The sequence below is a fragment of the Rhinatrema bivittatum genome, chromosome 16 (genome assembly GCF_901001135.1).
Source record: "Rhinatrema bivittatum chromosome 16, aRhiBiv1.1, whole genome shotgun sequence".
Lineage (NCBI taxonomy): Eukaryota > Metazoa > Chordata > Amphibia > Gymnophiona > Rhinatrematidae > Rhinatrema > Rhinatrema bivittatum.
In genome coordinates this window covers 32,803,568-32,823,240 of record NC_042630.1, presented here as the reverse complement: position 1 = coordinate 32,823,240, position 19,673 = coordinate 32,803,568, and the positions used below count along the sequence as shown (strand labels likewise).

The 19,673-nt window shown below is 51.0% G+C and overlaps 1 protein-coding gene across 3 annotated transcripts in view; it reads left to right on the top strand.

The window, feature by feature from the left end:
* Positions 1-19,673, top strand: part of SEMA4A (semaphorin 4A) — an 87,570-nt gene that overhangs the window by 54,881 nt on the left and 13,016 nt on the right. For all 3 annotated transcript variants that reach the window (XM_029580397.1, XM_029580396.1, XM_029580398.1), the window contains 9 exons: positions 5,162-5,322; positions 8,558-8,626; positions 8,836-8,934; positions 9,021-9,132; positions 9,814-9,930; positions 10,690-10,817; positions 17,834-18,003; positions 18,516-18,666; positions 19,232-19,421. In XM_029580397.1, the coding sequence (XP_029436257.1) occupies positions 5,162-5,322; positions 8,558-8,626; positions 8,836-8,934; positions 9,021-9,132; positions 9,814-9,930; positions 10,690-10,817; positions 17,834-18,003; positions 18,516-18,666; positions 19,232-19,421 (1,197 nt within the window). The remainder of the gene's footprint in view (positions 1-5,161; positions 5,323-8,557; positions 8,627-8,835; positions 8,935-9,020; positions 9,133-9,813; positions 9,931-10,689; positions 10,818-17,833; positions 18,004-18,515; positions 18,667-19,231; positions 19,422-19,673) is intronic.

The window sequence follows — 19,673 nt, the reverse complement described above, 5'->3', positions numbered from 1 at the left end:
CCCCCAGAGTGTTGTCAGATCCTGGTGGGACCATCCCCCCTGGTATTTGAGGCAGGCGAGCAGAGGATCAGGGACCCTGTAAGCTCGGCGCCCAGGGTGATACCGGGGGTCCCGGCTCACTTTCCCTGGGGGAGACCGGAGACTCTTCAGAGCCAGACTTTTTCTCTGGTGTTTTCTCAGCAGAGTTTTGTGGAAACCCCCCCCCCCCCCAAAACCTCAAAAAAACAGGGATAGCAAAAGTGCCCTGTGAGCGGCACATCTTTCAGGTAGGCGAGGATTTCGTTCTTTCTCCGGCTCTCCCCTCTCCCCCGCCACCGGGGGGGGGGTTTCTCTGCTTTTCCCCGTGGTCTCTTGCCTTTTCCCTCCTCCTTCGATGCCGAGTGGTGCGGCCTGCGGCATGTGCCGGCTTATGTTCCAGGTGCCTCCCTGGTGGGGAGGGCACCTCGGGGAGATCATCGGGGAGCCGGGCGCTAGTCTGCTGGGAACCTGGTCGGCTTTTTTTGGCTCGTTGCTCTTCATTCCCACTCAGCGCGGGAGCGGAGGCCATTTTGGATGCCTCAGCGGCTCCCGCGTGAACTAGGGAGGGGGATTCCCCCCTGCGCTTTTCCTGCAAGCAGCAGCCTCCGGTGGGGATGGTTTTGACGGGGACCAATCCTCTGCGTCCGAGGAGAGCCCCGAGGAGGGCTCTGATTCCTCATCCTCGTTTGCTCCAGATTTTGTTTTATTGCTGCATAAGGACTTTAAAGGTGATGTAGTGGTGGCGGCAGTGCTCTGGAAGGAGGGCATCTTTGTTCATCCTTTCTTGGATGATTGGCTGATCCGGGTGAAATCGGAACCTCTTTGTCAGATGGCGGTAGATGGAGTCCTCCAACTCTTGCGGTCTCTGGGTTGGATAGTCAATTTGGCCAAGAGTCACTTAGTCCCCTCCCAGACCTTGGAGTTCCTGGGGGCCCTATTCGATACGAGGTTGGGCAAGGTTTTTCTCATCACGTACCGGATCTCCAAATTGCAGTCCCAAGTGTGTTCTCTGTTCGACAAACATTTGCCAGGTCTGGGATTACCTGCAGATCCTCGGGTCCATGACTTCCACCTTGGAGCTAGTTCCATGGGCCTTTGCTCATATGAGGCTGCTACAGTCTGCCTTGCTATCCTGTTGGGACCCTGTCTCGGAGAAGTTTCAGTTACCTCTGCCTCTCACTGACTCTGCACGTTCCAGCCTCTCTTGGTGGCTCCTCCCGGAGCCATTGAGCTGGGGGGTGGACTTGGAAGTTCCCACTTGGACTGTGGTGACTACGGATGCCAGCCTTTCCAGATGGGGAGCAGTCTGTCAGGACCTTTCGCTACAGGGACAGTGGTCGGTGGAAGAGGCCTCGTGGTCCATCAACAGGTTGGAGACCAGAGCAGTGTGGCTGGCTCTGTAGGCTCTCCTCCCTCTCATGTGGGGGAAGTCAGTACGGATCCTGTCGGACAATGCAACATCAGTGGCCTACATAAACCACCAGGGAGGGGTCCCAAGAGCCGGGCAGGAGGCCTGGAGTTGATCGGCTGGGCGGAACTGCATCTGGAAAGGATTGCAGCTTCCCACATTGCAGGCACAGACAAAGTTCAAGTGGATTTCCTGAGCTAACATCAGCTGGATCCCGGGGAGTGGGAGCTTTCGGAGGAAGCCTTTCACCTTATTTGCCGCAAGTGGAGCCAGCCCAGCATGGACTTAATGGCAACTTTCCGCAACACCAAGGCTCCAAGGTTCTTCAGTCGGCGTGGGAGATAGGAGCGGAGGGGATGGACACCCTAGTTCTCCCTTGGCCATTGAACGTTCTCCTATACGCGTCCCCACCGTGGCCATTCATCGGCAAGGTGGTGTGATGCATAGAGGTTCATCGAGGGGACGTAATTCTCATGGCTCCAGAATGGCCGAGGCGGCCATGGTTTGCGGACCTGATCAACTAGCGGTGGACGGCCCCTTGCAGTTTCAGTTCCTGCCAAATCTCCTCCGTCAAGGGCCCGTTTATTTGGATGGGGCAGATCGCTTTTGTCTAGCGGCCTGGCTTTTGAAAGGGCGCGGCTGAGAAATAAAGAGTATTCCGATGCAGTGATTGCTACTCTCTTGCAGTCCAGGAAAACCTCTACTTCCCTGGTGTGTGTCAGGGGTGTGGGGTGTTTTCGAGTCTTGGGTTGTAGACCACATGGTGGATCCTACTCAGGTCTCCGTCGCTCAAGTCTTCAGGATGGTCTGGTTAAGGGTTTATCCTTTAATTCCCTGCGAGTTCAGGTAGTGGCTCTGGGGTGCCTTCGTGGCAGAGCGCGAGGAGTTCGCTTGGCCACGCATCCAGACGTCATACGTTTCCTTCAGGGGCCGAAGTATTTATGTCTCCCCATCCGCAGTCCCTTTCCATCCTGGATCCTCAATCTGGTTTTGAGGCCAAGTGTGCGTTACTGTTTGAGCTTTTGAAGCATGCAGCCCTAAAAGACCTTACTCTGAAAGTGATTTTTCTGGTGGCTATAGCCTCCGCTCGGCGGGTGTCGGAGCTTCAGGCCTTATGTTGTAGGGAGCCCTTCTTGCGGATCACAGACACAGGAGTGTCCTTGAGAACGGTTCCCTCCTCTTTGCCTAAGGTGGTATCTTTTCATTTGAATCAGTCTGTGGAGCTTGCTTCCTTTTCGGATTTGGATCCTCAGTCCAGGGATTTACGAAGGTTGAATGTGAAGCGGGCCCTCTTACGTTACTTGGAGGACACCAACAGTTTCCACATATCCGATCATCTGTGGAGTGGCCCCAGGAGAGGGCATAAAGTGTCTAGGGCTTCTATTGCTCATTGGTTGAAAGAAGCTATCAGTTCTGCGTACATCGCTAAAGGTCGGCCGGTGCCTTTTGGGCTTTGTGCTCATTCTACTTGGTCGCAGGCAGCCTCTTGGGCTGAATGTCAGCAGGTTTTGCCACAGGAGATCTGTAGGACGACTACTTGGAAGTCTTTACATACGTTTGCCAGGCACTACCATCTGGATGTCCAGGCCCCAACTGCAGAGGGTTTTGGAGAGCGGGTGCTTCGAGCGGGACTCTCTGGGTCTCACCCAGTGTAGGGAAGCTTTGGTACATCCCGGGAGTCTGGACTGATCCGGGTACGTACAGGGAAAGGAAAATTGGTTCTTACCTGCTAATTTTCGTTCCTGTAGTACCACAGATCAGTCCAGAGTCCCGCCCAGTTCAGGAAAGAGGAAAGTAGAGAGTCCGCTCGATCAGTTATTAGGTTTGCTCTGAAGAAATGCTCTGAGGAATGGCTCTGTTTCCAGTCCCATTTAGGGTTTTAAGTTTGCATGGTTTCTTCATCCCTCTACTCGTTTGCGGGACAAAGTTGTTTATAGTTAGTGTTTGCTAGAGATTTTGTTCATCTGGCTTGGGTACAGTTCAATACTGATGGACTGCAGGTGACACCCCAGGATATAGGGCAGCTCAGTCAAAGCTTTCTCTGACTCCATCTGCTGGAGGGGAGGCAAAACCCAGGAGTCTGGACTGATCACTACAGGAACCAAAATTAGCAGGTAAGAACCAATTTTCCTTTCTTATGTTCTAGAGTGCAGGATACAGTCCAAGATGTAGAAAGAGGAGGATTTGGGAGGTTGTCTCTGAACCTGAAAAAGACCTAGCATTCCCCATTTTTAATTGTGCGTGCATGTAACAACATGAGAGGAGAAGAGGGGAGGTGACAAGGGTAGGGATGGAAGATAAAGAGAGAGGAGCAGCAGGCAGGGAGTGGTGTTCACCCTGAGCGGTGTAGACTTAGCTCTAGCCTTCTTTGCCAGGAGGAGGACATTTGGGTGGATGGCCCACCTGTCTTTGGGAAACTCTGAAGGGCACCAGGTCTACATCCCAGCCTTGAAACCTGTTTGATGGCTCGGATTATTAAATAATAGCTTTACCATTTGGTTCAGAGCCAAGCTTTATGACATGGTAAAACCTTACTTCTCTAGCAGACACACAACACATTTTAACACTCAGGATTTGCAAAGAGCTCAATTCCTGGAGGAAGACTTTGAGCCTTCCTGAATTTTCTTTTTCTTAAGCCCCAGTGCAAGTTGGGACCTTTGAACCCAACCACTATAGGTATCAGAGTGCCTTAGTGGTGTTGCCAGAAAGACCCAGTCTGGACTGGCCTCCCTCCAGGGTCTGGGTGACTTTGTTGGTAAAAGAGTTGGACTTGCCTTTGGTTTCGGATCCTGGGTATTGCGTTATTTGATAGTCATGGCATGTGCCCCCTGCATAGATGTTACCCAGGGGAGGAAGGGGAAAGGTGGCTCCCTTGATTGACTTAGTCCACCAGCAGTGATGAGAGGACAGATGGCTCCCTGCTCTAAATCTTTTCTGCTGACCTGTACTCTTGCTGTTATGAAAGTGATGCAATCTGCAGGAATAACAGATGGCACCAGGTCATCAGGGACAGGCTGAGCCTGTCCTGGTTTTACCCTCATCACAACTGTGCACTTGGAGTTCCAGTTTCCCTAAGAAAAGCAACAACTACGAGTCCCTAGATGCACTGAGGGTAAAAGCAGGCCTGGCTCAGTCTGTCCCTGATGATCCGGTCGCTCTAACCATGGGGATTTGATCTTCTGCTCCAAGGATATCGGTAGAATTCCCAAGCTGCAGCCCAGAACTGTCCTGCTTCATGGGGGTTAACTTTGTAACTGCCCACATGGGTGGACACTGCACCAGGTATCTGTTCCCTATGGACATTACACAAATCTTCTAAGTGAAATCACGCATGTACCTTTGTTTCGAAAATTGCCCCAGCAAAATCTGCCCGCACACATTTACACTACTGCCGTGTGTGGGTGCTTCTGAAAGTGCAAAAGTGGGTGCATAGCTCCAAACCCCTTCCCAGGAGTACCTCTTGTCACTGCTCGTGTAGAAGGCCTTATGTGCATACTTTTACCCACATATAGGATGGGCAGTCCTTCTAAATGCCCATTTCTGCGGAAATGGTTTTTACATTGCCCTGCCTATGCAGAGCTGATTTCAGGGGAAATTGTGTCTGCGGGTGGAGGAGTCGGGGATGTCCCCTTCCTGAACAGGGAAGCATTGCAGCTCTGCCTCCACACCTCACTGCTTTCTGTCTATAAGGCCTGCATTAATAACCCCCCCCCCTTTCTCCCCCCCCCCCTGCAGGGGACTCCAGGAGGAGCCTGAATAGCTTCCACCAGAGCGGCGTCTCCAACTGTGACACCTTCTTCCTCAGCAGAGACCAGGAGGTCCTGTATGTGGGAGCCCGAGACACCCTCTTCTCCCTCAGCACCGGTGACCGTGGAGGAGCGAGGCTGCAGATGCTGGTAAGGGAAGGGCACAGCTGCCTGAGCAGTGCAGGATTGTGCCATGCTACTGGCCCCACTCCTGTTTTTTTTTTTTGAGTCGCGGCTTCCGGAGAAAGGCAGTGCTCGGCGCCGGACTTCCCGAGGACCTTTTTTTTGGCATCGGCGTCTCTGAGGTTATCTCCTCAGTCCTGATTGAAGGGGGCATTTTCCTGGGCTGGCCAGCTCTTTGCTCAGCCTCTCTGTTGGTGCAGGGTTACCATCTTATGCCAGGTCAACCTGCAGAGGCTTTTTCTAGTCCTGGTTTTCTGGCCCTCATTGCAGGCGTGGAGACGCAGCTCCTTTTTTAAGGAAAGCGGTAGAAATGCCTGCATGCAGTGGGGTGAAAGCAGGACAGGCCTAGGCTTTCTTGAGGTGGCCTGGGGTGAAGCAGCGGGCCCTGCTGTTGAGGCTACAGCTTGGTTCCTGTGGCTGGAAGAGTCGCAGGCGATGGTAGTTCCTGTTCGGATGAAGCACCGGGTCTCTTTAAAGCCACCGGGTGGACTCTCCTAGAGGTGGGGGGGGGGGGCTTCTTTCAGTCGATGTCCCCAACACAGCTGCACTCTCTGCTCTTCTCACCCATTCCCTCCGGGGCGCCCGATGTAATATATTTAAATGGCCTTTTACCGAGGTAAAAAGGAGGCGCTGGGGGGAAACTGCGCGCACCTCTAGCGCCTCCTCGCCAATGGGCGTCCAGGAGAGGTGGCTGTCAGTGAGTTAGGAAGACGGGCGCTCAGTTTTTACCAGCATCCGTTTTCCTAACTTGTGCACAGCCATGGGTTAGGAACATGGACGCTGGTTAATTGGTTTCCTAACCTGACTGCCAGCGCACTTTTTTTTTTTTTTCGGACAGGGCAGGCGTTAAATTTTTTTTAGGGTAAAAATGTGCGTGTTGGGCGCGCATTTTTTTTTTTTTTTTTTGCATGGGGGAGGAAATAGCTAAAGGCCATTATGGGCGCGCTTCCCATTGCGTGTTGAGCCGTGCGCGGTGGCCAGCGCGTGGTACTGCATCAGCCTGACAGAGCGTAACTGCTAATTAACAGGGGTGCACAGAGGCTGGGGGCTGCGGTAATGGAGCTGCGCCAAGGCTTCTTCCAACCTGTCCTGGGGGACCCGCAGCCAGTCAGGATTTTGGGAGACCCACAGTGAATAGGCATGACACACATTTGCATACACTGTATCTCTAAAGCATGCCCGTTCGTCTCGTGCCTATTCATTCGTGGATCTCCCGAAATCCGGACTGGCTGTGGGGTATCCCCAAGACAGGTTTGGGAAGCTCTGAGCTACGTGTATATGGCAGGGAAAATTGCGAATCCAGCCATGGTTGGGCGTTGGGATGGGGGCAGGGTCAGGAAGGAGATTGTCATTGATGCACCTTCATAGTAATAACCATATCGGATCGGTTTACATTTAACAGGGAATAACTGGAGTAACAATTCAAGTAACCAACCAACCAACCTCAAACCCTCTCTCACTAATTCCTGCTGAATATTTATCATACTATTACCATTCACAACTGTGTCATATTTATTCATTTGATTACCTATGTACCGTTTCATAGTCTTATTTTTTCACTTGCTATTCTAATGTATCAAAAGGCTGAAATGTAAATATTGTGCTGTTCAATTTCTCCCCTTCCATCCCAAGTTTATTTTCCTTGTTTTTTGTAACTTTCCCTCTCTCTTTTTCTGATTCACTGTATTTAAAGTTCAAGGTTCTTATTGAAAATATTGTTTTTTACGTTACGTTATGCTTTACACTCCTTGTTATTTGTAAACCGGGTTGATGTGATGCCTATCATGAAACTCGGTATAACAAAAACAATAAATAAATAAATAAATAAGTAAACGAGAGCTAAACAATAGGAGGGAATAAGTCAAAGTTACAATCAACAGGGAAAGAGAACTTGGAAGCTTGCGACAAGCTGGAAGGAAGATAAGGCAGGAGAAATATAAAGTGTTACCGTAGAGTGTACGGTTAAATGCTTAATAGGTGCTTTAACCTGGAAGAGTCAGAGTCCATTCTTGAGTGTAATTGCCAGGTCGGGTAAGAGTGAGGTCAAACTAGTGAATGTCTGGTGGATCGGTGAAGGCTTGGAGGAAGAGCCAGGTTTTAAGTCTTTTTCTAAAAGTTAAAAGGCAGGGCTCCAGTCTGAGATTTGATGGGATGCTATGTTCTCCTCAGCGAGGAGTATGTTCTCCTCGCTGGCTATCTGCCCCTGCCCCGTGGTGTCCTGCCTGTGCTGCCAGCTAGAGTTATCCAGCTAAAGGGGCAGCTCCTCAGGCTGAGCTAGTAGGAGATCCCTATCTGCTTTAGCATGGTTGCTCAGCTCCATCCCCCTATTACTCCACCCTATCACAGATGCAAATGTTTTTTTTCACCTTTCCCTGGATTCTTTCTGGCCAACACAGTAAAAGTCGCGGGAGAGCCCCTGCTCTCCTGACGCGCGCCCAGGCCAGTGTCCTGGGCGCGCGATTCAGTATCGGCCTGTATGCAAATTAGGGCCCGCGGTAAAAGGAGACGCTAGGGACACTAGCGCGACCCTAGGGCCTCCTTTTTGATGGAAGCGGCGGATGTCAGCGGGTTTGACAGCCGACGCTCAATTTTACCGGCGTCGGTTCTCAAACCCACTGACAGCCACAGATTTGGAAAACGGACGCTGGCTAAATTGAGCATCCATCTTCCAACCCGCGGGCAGATTTAAATTTTTTTTTTTTTTAAATTTTTGATTTTTTTTTCATTTTTGGGGCCTCCGACTTAATATCGCCATGATATTAAGTCGGAGGGTGCACTGAAAAGTAGTTTTTTCTGTTTTTCTGTACACTTCCCCGGCGCCGGCAGAAATTAGCGCCTACCTTTGGGTAGGCGCTAATTTCTGAAAGTAAAATGTGCGGCTTGGCTGCACATTTTACTTTCTGTATCGCGCGGGAATGACTAATAGGCTCATCAACATGCATTTGCATATTGCGGGCGCTATTAGTTTCGGGGGGGTTGGCCACTGTATAAGGGGTAAAAATAGCGCGTCGAAAACGCGCAGCCAAACGGGGGCTAACAGTGCGCACTTTACTGCATCGGCCTGCTTGTAGGTAATCAGAAGAGAGGGGGGCGCTATGGACCTGCGTCTGCTTTCAACCTCAGCTAACTAGGGGACTGTGCCCCAGGGACACCTGTTTTTGGGCCTCTCTTGATTCCATACTAAATCTCTCTTCTGTTTCAGAGTCAGCTCCCCTGGAAGTCAACGGTCGAGCAAATTCAGAACTGTATATCCAAGGCCAAAAGTAAAGAGGTAACATCGCCTTCCAAATTCTGTGATGCCATGCGTTGAAGAGACAGAGAGGGGGGAAGGAGCAGGAGCGGGGAAGATGCAGAGAGCGCAGGGATATCTTGTCCTGCACAGGGATGCTGCCTGTCATGTCCGTTTCTGCAGGCGTCCCTGTAGCACTTTACTGTACCGGATGCCTGGGTGTCTCACTCCGTCACGTATTTGTTTTACAGACCGAATGTTTTAACTTCATCCGGGTCCTTGTTCCAATCAACCAGACTCACCTGTACGCCTGTGGGAGCAATGCCTTCAGCCCCATCTGTGCTTATATTGTAAGTCTGGGGGCGAGGGGAGGAACCAGAGCTGGCGAGCTGCCTCCAGATTCAGCTCACCCTGTTTCTTTCTCTCATTACCACAGGATCTGGAGAACTTTACCCTGGCCCTCCAAAGCAATGGGGTCCCCCTGACCGTGGACGGGAAGGGGCAGTCTCCTTTCGACCCCCACCACAAGCACACCGCGATCCTGGTGGGTGAGTGTCCACCGATCCCCCTTCCCTTACCCATTCACCCAGGGACGCAGCTCTGAGGGTCTCCCTGGATAGATTTGGAGGGGGGGGGGGGTAGGCAGATATCGGCACATGAGGCAGATTTGCCGGCCCTGCTTCCACTGTATGCAGCCCGCATTGTGCATATTCATTACGGCTATTCCTAAAATCCCGGCCTGGCCAGCAGCACCCCAAGGACTGGAGTTGCCCGTCTCCGATGTTAGGGGGTATTGTCCTTGAAAGGGTCATCCGGGTACAGAGAGGAGGAATGGATTTAATGCTTCCGAAAACCAGGACTGAAAGACAGGGATTTGTGGGTCCCAATCCCAGTTCTGCCGCTGACCCTGCCAGGATAGCAAGATTATTACCGAGGCGGTAAGACGTGCGATTGTGTCCTGCTCTTAGAAATTCACGTGGCCCTCTGTGGCCGAGCAGTAACTTGGAGTGCGTGAGAGGCAGGCACACGCCCAGGGTGCACGGAAGCAACGTACACGATAGTTTAGAATGGGGGGATGGAGGTGGAAAATGGAAGGAAGGCAGTGAAGTTCCAGCGCTAGAGACTGAAGCGGAGCAGTGCTATAATATTACCCTTATTAACCAATCAGAGCTGCTTACAATGGGGACCAGGCAGGTGAAATGATCTGTCCATTTCCCGGTCTCCCGCAGAGGGCGAGCTCTACACAGGCACCATGAACAACTTTCAAGGCAACGAGCCCATCATTTACCGGAACCTCGGGACGAGGACTTTCTTGAAAACGGATTCCTCCCTGGGCTGGCTGCACGGTGAGGAAAGACCAGCGGTTTCAGCTGTCACTTCTCTAAACCCGGGCCTGCCTCAGCCTCTGAGGGTTGATCTGGGTCAGGTGGTGACACTAATCTCTGTTTACTGGTTAAAATCTCTTTGCACGTAGGCATATCCTGACCTATTGTACATGTGATTTTTTTTTTGTTTTTTTTTTTTTGTTGAAAAGTTTATATTTTATTGGTTTTATGCTTGTGTGTTTTGTTTTGGTAGTCTTATATTTTCATTTAATTTTGTATGTATTACTGTAAACCGCTTAGCATGATAGTCCTTATAGGCGGTACATAAGAACTTCTAATAAATAAATAAATAAATGAGGACAGACATCAAGGTTTTTAATGCATCTGCCCTCGCATTTGGCGGTGATATCATTGAATGTCGCTGGACCCTTGGCACTGGCTGCCAGGAGAACACATCCTGAGCCTCCGCACCTCATTCCCCTCTGCCGTAACTTGGCATGTGGAAAAAGGATTTTAACTAGTTCAGAGCTGGGGTGTGCCTGAGGGGTGGCATGCAAACTGTCTGTAGACCACCGTAAAAATTGTTCAAATTGTTCCATTTTATTTTAAAATTGCTATTATATTGACTTAAGAACTCATGTGACTGCTTCCATACGTTAGCAGGTGTTAATTTTTTGAGGTTAGGATGCTGGCAGTGCCCCTCTAATAGTCTTTGAACACCTGTCAGCCTACCATGGCTATTCCAGCTTATCTCTTCCTATCTCCCCCTCTCCTTCACAGCGGATGCTTCCTTTGTGGCTTCCTTCAGCCCACCGGGGGACAAAGTTTACTTTCTCTTTGAAGAAACCGCCAAGGAGTTTGATTTCTTCGAGAAACTGACGGTCTCCAGGGTGGCTCGTGTGTGTAAAGTGAGTTGTGAAACCATTGGAAGGCAGGAAAGACAGCTCTGGGCACTATTCCCTCATGGGAAAGCACAGCACACGAGAAACCCTGATGTTGTTTTGCATTATACTGGCTCGGAGCACACACATTTGAAATCCATTTATACAAAGTTGCGCACACAGAAAATTTTTGCGCACGTAGCCTGTCAAAAATTAGAGGGAACCCTGGCAGTAAGCAAGCAGTCATACACAAAGATCTGATTTCCAATCCCATCGTTGCCGCTTGATCACGTCGTGATCTCAACAAAATTAATTGACATCCCTCTGCTGGACGTTCTTGTCTGCTTTCTTTAATCTTCCTTCCCTGTAAGTACCCAGATCAGTCCAGACTCCTGGGTTTTGCCTTCCTTCCAGTAGATAGAGACAGAGGAAGTTTCACAGACACCGCCTCTTAACCCGGTGTGCCACCTGCAGCTCCTCAGTATTTCTCTGTCTCCAGCAGATGGAGGAGGTGTAAAACCTGCAGTTCTGTACCTGAAAAAAAATAAAATAAAATAAGAAGAAGAGGTTTAAATCGAGCAAAGATTTCTCTCATAGGAGTGTTGGCAGATCCTGGTAGGACTCTCCTGTTTGCAGAGTTGGACAAGCCAGGGTTTGGGGACCCTAGATTGTTCACTGGATTTCTCCTGAGGTGAAAGCCAGTGGTCCAGTTCCCTAAACCTCCGGGAGGATTGGGAGAAGCCTCTGCCACACTTCAGATAAGATTGTTCCTTTTGTGTATTTTATAAAGTTTGAAAAAAAAAAAAAAGAATATTAACGAGGAAATCAAGGGAAGCAGGTGCATTTACTTTACTTTGCTTTAATCTCCCGTCGCCGGTGGTAGAGGGAGACAGCTTCAGCAGCACATATTTTGTTTTAGGTTCTCCTGCTGCCTTTCCTCCCTCAGGCGTCTGCCACGCGGTCGCAGCCGGGCCTGATCACACCAAAGTGGTGCCAATGCAACATGTGTGGTGACAGCTCAGCGAGCATTTGTTCCCATTGCCTCTCTGGTGGAGAGGGTGCATCGGGAGGGACTGCGGTGGCCAGGGCCGGCGGAAGCACTAGGCGAACTAGGCGGTCGCCTAGGGCGCCAGCTTCCCGGGGGCGGCACTGCCCCGGTAAAATTAAGAGAGCCGCGCTCAGCCGCTGCCCCGGTAAAATTAAAAAAAGCTGCATTAAGCCGCCGCCCCCCCGATAAAAATAAAAGTGCCGCTGCCGGCAGCCCGCCCCAAAAGACCCATCTGACCTCCCCCAGCGGTTCTCAACCAGTGTGTCGCGTGCTCCCGGTCTCTCCCGCTGCTCTTTCTTCCCTGCTGCCGTTGCCGCCGGGCTATCAGCACGTTCAAGCCCAGCGGGAACGGCAGCGGTGCAAAAAAAAAAAAAGCTGTAGTATCCGCGGCTGCACTTTTCTTCTTCCCGCCCCCCCCCCCCCCCCCGACCCGGAACAGGAAGTGGTGCGCGGAAAGGAGAAAGAGCGGTGCCGCATGAAAAAAATAGCAGCGACAGCAGCATCGGCCCCCGAGCAATCGAAGCAGCTGATAATCGGGAAAGGAGACAGCAGCACGAGCCTCCCGCGGCCGATGGGATTCTTCCTTCTTGGCCTGCGGGGGCTGGAGGAGGAGGCTGTTGCAGCTACCATTTGTGCTGGGGGGGGGGGGAGGAAGTGAGAGAGAGAAGCAGCCAGCCTGCCTGTGTGTGATTGAGAGCCTGTGTGTAAGTGAGAGAATGTATTTGATCGAGAGCATGTGTGTGTGATTGAGAGAAACTGGTCAGAGAGCTGATGTATGTGTATATGTGAGAGACAATGAAAGTGACTGCTCAAGGAGATGACTGATGTGTGAGAGTGTGAGACAGTCAGGGATGTGACTGATGTGTGTGTGTGTGTGAAAGAGAGAAAAAGCATGGAAGTGAGAACTCTGGGTATGTGAGAAAGCATGGGAGTAAGAAGCCTGGTGTTGTGGGGGTGTATGTGAAAGAAAGCATGGGAGTGAGAAGCCTGATTATGTGAGAGAGAGCATGGGAGTGGGAAGCCTATGTGTGTGTGCATGTATGAGAGAGAGACTGGTTGGTAAGGTGACGGTGTGACTGGTGTGTATGTGAATGTGAGAGAGAGAGAATGTGATTCAGGGAATGAGAAGCCTGTGCACCTGGAGAGCGAGCATGGAAATGAGAGAGAGACTGGTGTGTGTGTGTGTGTGTGTGTGTGTGTAACAGAGAGAAAGTGATTATGGGAATGAGAAGTCTGTGCATGTGAAGAGAGTGAGCATGGGAGTGAGAACCTGGGTGTGTGTGAGACACAGCATGGGAGGGAGAAGCCTGTATATGTAAGACAGAACAGGTGACTGGTGTGTGTTTGTGTGTATGTGAGAGAGAGAAAGAAAGTGATTATGGGAATGAGAAGCCTGTGCATGTGAAGAGTGAGCATGGGAGTGAGAAAGCTGGGAGTGTGTGAGATACAGCATGGCAGTGAGAAGCCTGTATATCTGAAAGAGAACATGGGAGTGGGAAGCCTGTGTGTGTGTATGCATGAGAGAGATCAGGTGACTGGTGTGTGTCTGTGAGAGAAAGAAAGTGATTATGGGAATGAGAAGCCTGTGCATGTGAAGAGTGAGCATGGGAGTGAGAAAGCTGGGAGTGTGTGAGATACAGCAAGGGAGTGAGAAGCCTGTATATCTGAAAGAGAACATGGGAGTGGGAAGCCTGTGTGTGTGTATGCATGAGAGAGATCAGGTGACTGGTGTGTGTGTGTTTGTGTATGTGTGTGAGAGAAAGAAAGTGATTATGGGAATGAGAAGCCTGTGCATGTGGAGAGAACAAGCATGGGAGTGAGAGACTGGTGAGTGTGTGTGAGAAAGAGAAAGTGATTATGAGAGTGAGAAGCCCATATATGTAAGTGGAACACGGGCGTGGGAAGCCTGTGTGTGTATGGCATGAGAGAAACTGTTCAGGAAGGTGACTGGTGTGTTTGTCAAAGACTGTTTGGGAGATGATTGGTGTGTGAGAGACAGAAACTGGTCATGGGGGCATGACTGATATGGTGTGTGTGTGAGAGACATGGGCCCTAAGGAAGAGGACCATGAGTATAGAGCTTAGCCACTACTGCTGCTTCTGCTGTGTGCTATGGCCTGCATGGAAGAGGAGTAGGAGAGCTGCTGGAGGGGGTAAGTAAAGGTGGCTTTTTAAGTTTATTTTTCTTGATTGACTGCCATTTTAATTATTTAATATTATGTGATGTGTCTGCTTTTTTTGTTTGAGCAACAAGTATAGCTTTGGTTTTTGTTTATTTTATTTATTTATTTATAAAAGAGTTTCTATACCGTCGATAAGACAAATCATCTCAATGGTTTACATGGCATAAAAATGTCAAATAAGTGTTCTGTTATAAATACAGACTTCGTTATTTTCATTAATGCACAATGTAAGTTAATTGTGTGTGGAGGCGGGGGGCGGCATAGCTGACGTTTCGCCTAGGGCGCCTAATACCCTTGCACCGGCCCTGGCGGTGGCAGCTCGGAAGCAGCGCGACTCTGGTGGACTGAAGGCTGCAATGCGAGGGGCCGAGGATCCGTTCCCACTGAGCACGGGAACCGCGGCCATCTTGGTTACGCTCGTCGATAAGGGGAAGGCTGCAGCAGGGGAGGGGATCTGCCGCCCAAGCTTTTTCCAGCCGAGTTCAGCTCCGAGGAGGCCTGGGGGGGGCCCACATGGGGCAGTCGGAGGAGGAGATTGATCCTCTGGAAGAGAATTTTTTTTTTATCATTTAAAGATTTATTAAGAGTGGCATGAGCACAAACCAACAAACATAATAACAAGTATACTTTCAAAACCAAAATCAGTATACAGAGCACAACAGAATAAGAAAGTAAACTGTACCCAAAGACTTAGTGCCATAATAAAGCAGTAGATACCATACAAATACCACTGTGTTTTCCTCCCCTGACCCCCCCCCCCCTCCATCTCCATAGGTAAAGCTTAGTAATAAGTCGGTGTAATGTAGGATGGTGCCTCTCCTTTTTCACCTGAGTTTATCCCGTTGATGCACAAGGCATTTTTAGCCCGCAGGGCCGCAGAACGGCTCTTTCCTAAGTGGAAGATGGCAGAACCTCCTCACAGGAAGAAGTCCAGATTTTCGGGGACTTCGGGGGCCACTAGGATTCGGAGGGTCCTTGATCCTTCGGGTCAGGGGCCACCGAGGAGGGTTCCTCGGAGGACTCTGATCAGGGATTGCCATCTGGGGATGGTTCTCCCGATGCTGATCTTTCTCGATGCCCACAGGATCCAGACGAGGATGCGACAAAAGTCCTGACAATGGAAGGCGACGATCCCAAGGTGGTTCGCCTGTTTCAATGGAATGAACTTGGGCCTCTGATCCCGCCAGACCTGGTGGAATTGGGAATAACTGTTCCGCAGGACCAGGCTGACTGGCTTGAGGAGTCCAGCCAAGACTTTTCCTTTTCACAAGTTGGTTAAAGAGTTGGTGGTCAGGGAGTGGGATACTCCGAAGACTGGCCTTAAGGTTAGCAGGGCTATGGATAAGCTTTATCCTTTGCCCGAAGACATTTTGGAGCTCTTGAGAGTGCCGAAGGTGGATGCTTCGGTCTAGGCTGTTACAAAAAGGACCACCATTCCAGTAGCTGGCACAGCAGCTCTTAAGGATTTACAGGACAGGAAGCTCGAGGTACATCTCAGGAAGGTCTTCGAGGTGTCTTCTCTGGGCATCCATGCAGCCATGTGTAGCAGCTTTATGCTCTGGGCTAGTTTGAGATGGGTACAGCATATCTGGATGATTGGCTCATCCAAGCGAAGTCGGGAGACCTTTGCTGACAAGCGGTAGACATGGTGGTGGAACGCCTTGGTTCATTGGGATGGATAGTGAATCTGTCCAAGAGTCACCTTTCTCCTTCTCAGGTTCTGGAGTTCTTGGGTGCACGCTTCACTACTGAGTGGGGAAGGTTTTTCTCACAGAGGAGCGGATTGTCAAGCTGCGGACTCAAGTTCCGAGGCCCGAGTGCCCAGGGTCTGGGATTACATGCAGGTCCTTGGTTCCATGGCCTCGACCTTGGAGTTGGTCCCATGGGTGTTTGCCCATATGAGGCCTCTACAGAAAGCATGGCTATCCCGGTGGGATCCAATTTCAGAGCAGTTTCATCTTCCACTACCGCTTACCGAGTCTTCCAGATCCAGTCTTTTGTGGTGACTTGGCTGGAACCATTTATACTGAGGGGTGGACCTCGAGGTGCCATAATGGATGGTAGTGACTACCGATGCCAGTCTCTCCGGTTGGGGAGCTGTGTGTCAGACCCAGTCAGTGCAAGGCTAGTGGTCGGCAGAGGAAGTGGCCTGGTCCAGCAATCGCCTAGAGGTGAGAGCGGTACAGTTGGCCCGGCAGGAGTTTCTTCCTCTTTTGTGCAACCATGCAGTCAGAGTCCTGTCCGACAATGTGACGACTGTGGCCTTCATCCACCACTAGGGAGGTACCAAGAGCTGAGCAGTTGCTCTGGAAGCGGAGATGCTGATGTCCTGGGTGGAGCAACATCTGGCCTTGATAGCGGCCTCGCACGTAACGGGATGCGACAATGTGCAAGCGAATTTTCTCAGCCGGCAACATTTGGACCCAGAAGAATGGGAGCTCTCAGAGGAGGCAATGACCCTAATTTCTCACAGATGGGGCATTCCTCATATGGATCTTATGGCAACTCAGAGGAATGCCAAGTTACCACGCTTCTTCAGCTGGAGAAGAGAGCACGGAGCGGAAGAGGTTGATGCCCTGGTTCTTCCTTGGCCGCACGACATTCTGATCTGTGTATTTCCACCATGGTCCCTGGTAGGCAAGATTGTGAGGAGATTAGAGATCCATCCAGGAAAGGTGATTTTTGTGGCTCTGGAAGGGCCACGAAGGCCTTGGTTTGCAGATTTGGTCAATCTAGCAGTGGACGGCCCCTTGAGACTGGGCCATCTGCCAAAGCTTCTACAACAGGGCCCTACATTTTTCAGATCAAGCGGATCGCTTTTGTCTAGCAGCTTGGCTTTTGAAAGGAAGCAATTAAGAAGGAAAGGATATCCTGAAAATGTAATTTCTACTTTGTTGCAGGCTCAAAAGACTTCTACTTCCTTGGCGTATGTCAGGGTTTGGAGAGTTTTTGAGGCTTGGTATACGGAGCAGGGGGTTGATCCTCGGCGAGCTTTGGTGGCGCAGATTCTGGACTTTTTTGCAGAGAGGCCTGTAGAAAGGTTTGTCCTTTAGTTCCCTGAGAGTGCAGGGGTCGGCCCTGGGCTGCTTGCGAGGCAAGGTTAATGGAACAGCCCTAGCTGCACATTTGGATGTGGTGTGCTACTCTTTCCTCTGCTCGTTCCGAGGAATTTGATAACCTTTTTGACTTTTTATGCTTGGGTACTTGGTAATACAGAAGAGCTGCAAGTGGCACACCGGGTTAAGAGGCAGTGTCCGTGAAACTTTCTCTGTCTCCACCTGCTGGAAGGGAGGCCAAACCCCAGGAGTCTGGACTGATCTGTGGTACTACAGGAATGAAAATTTCCCTTTCCTGCTTCTCTTCCCCTACCTCTTGCACGTGCATATTAGTAAGCACGCACCTTGTGCTGTAGTGTGCTGGCACATAGCAAAATTGCTGCTCTGCACCTCTCTTGCAAAGAGTTTTATGACAGCTTGTGTATTATGCACTTCTCCCGTACTACCACTGCAGTAAAGCCAGGGCTCTCCAATGCCTGTACGACTTTTAACCCAACAGGAAACACCAGAGTCTGGCTCCTTTGAGCCCCCTATCATGTTCTCATGTTTAGGACCTTACTTAAAAAAAAAAAAAAAAAGTTTGCTTTTTGTGCACAACTGAGCTGAATGTCCCCCAGAGCGTAAATATAATACTGCGCAAGCTTACGCTGCAGCTCACAGCCCGGGACAGTCTTGTGGCTGAAAGCTGCTTCCTTAACTTTGATATTTTTTTTTATATTGATTCTTGTCTTTTTCCTTCCCTCCCTCCCGCTCCCAGAACGATGTGGGTGGGGAGAAGGTGCTTCAGAAGAAGTGGACAACCTTTCTGAAGGCTCAGCTGCTCTGCTCCCTCCCTGGCCACTTCCCCTTCAACGTTGTCCATCACGCCGCCGAGCTGCCGGACGCGGAGGGGGGCGCCGTCTTCTTCGGGGTCTTCACCTCCCAGTGGTACGTTTGCAGGAGCGGGGCCCTGCCCTAACTCCCTTCTCCCCGGCAGGTGCGAGAGGCTTCCGATGAGCAACCCTGGTGGTCGGTTCATCCCAGCACTGGAATCCGCTCCCCGGCCACTAGCCCACGTCTCCTTTTGTGGGTTGGGGAAGGGGTCGGACGGAGCCGGTGGTAACGTACGGGGAAACTTTGCACCAACACCCTGAACGTGGCTGCCGACGAGGCTAGCCAAGTGCCTTGACCTTGCCACCCTGGGCTACTTGCAGGAGGCCAGGGTGTGGGTCTGCTGGTGGTCGAGGAGCATCTAGAAGGAGATTGGTGGGGGGGGGGGAAGGAGGGTAATGCATGGCTGATTGTAATTGAGCGCAACCACAGGGATGTAGATTTACTGAAGCACTGGGGAATGTAAAGGAAAAAACCGTGACCTTGAACAAGGACGTGTCCGAGGGAGACTTAACCCATTGAGCGCCTTTTTATGAGCCGTGGCTGTTCTCTCTGCTCTGACCTTGCAGGCAGGTGGGAGGCACCGGGAGTTCTGCCGTCTGTGCCTTCGCCCTGAAGGACATCGAAAGGGTCTTTGATGGAAATTACAAGGAAGTGAACAAGGAGAGCTTGAAATGGACCACCTACACCGGCCCGGTGTCTAACCCCCGACCCGGCAGCGTGAGTGACTCCTTCCAAGGGCCACTTCTTCCCCTTTTCTAAGTGTCACTGCCGTTCACCGTCTCTCGCTCCATAACCCCGTTTCCTTTCCCCGGTCCCTGATTTCGGTGTGAGGAAGTCACCTCACGCCATCCACTCTGGGTAGGCAGCGAGAGAATGTGCCTTGTCGCGCCCGGCTCACCTACCCTTTGTCCCGGCTCTGCCCGCCTACGCGTCTTTTTCCAGTCTGGCGTGTTAATCTCCTCCCACTCTCTCGTGTGCAAACTGCTGCCGAGGACGAATCTAGATGACCCAAAGGGGCTCCCAGGGAGCTGGGTACCCAGACGGGTGACAGCCCTGGGCAGAAGCTGTTGGGGAAGTGGGGGAGGGGTTACCATATCAGCCTTTTGAGACAGTCCAGGAGTCTCTGAGCATGTAAAGGGAAAGCCCGTGCTCAGGATGGCATTTTGTCCAGTGGTTGCACACATCGACGTTTTTGTAGTTCCCTTGGGGCAGAGTCGCCTCAATGTGCTGAGTCCTTAAAAGTATGTCTTTTTTTTTTTTTTTCCTCCTCTTTCCCCTGCAGTGCTCCACGGGCACCTCCTCCGACCGAGACCTCTCTTTCATGAAGGAGCATTATTTGATGGATCAGAAAGTCAAGCCCAGCAGCGAGCGCCCCCTCCTAATCAAACAGAATACCCGGTACACTAGGATTGCGATCCACCAGACCCCCAGCGTCTCAGGCAAACTCTACAACGTCATGTTCCTGGGAACAGGTACGACACACGTGTGTGCGTGTCCGACGTTTCCAACAGGATGCAGGACAAGCAGGATGGAACCTGCTGTTGTGCCCATTGCATCTATGAATTTGTAGTCCCTGCTCTTAAGACAGATCAGAACTACAAGTCCCTGGATGCACAGGGGCAGAAGTATCGATATTTTGGCAGAGATACCCACTCAGATATCTCTAGAGACCTTCTTTTGCAGTTTTTATTTTATTTTGCCTGGGAATTTCAATGTTAGAACAA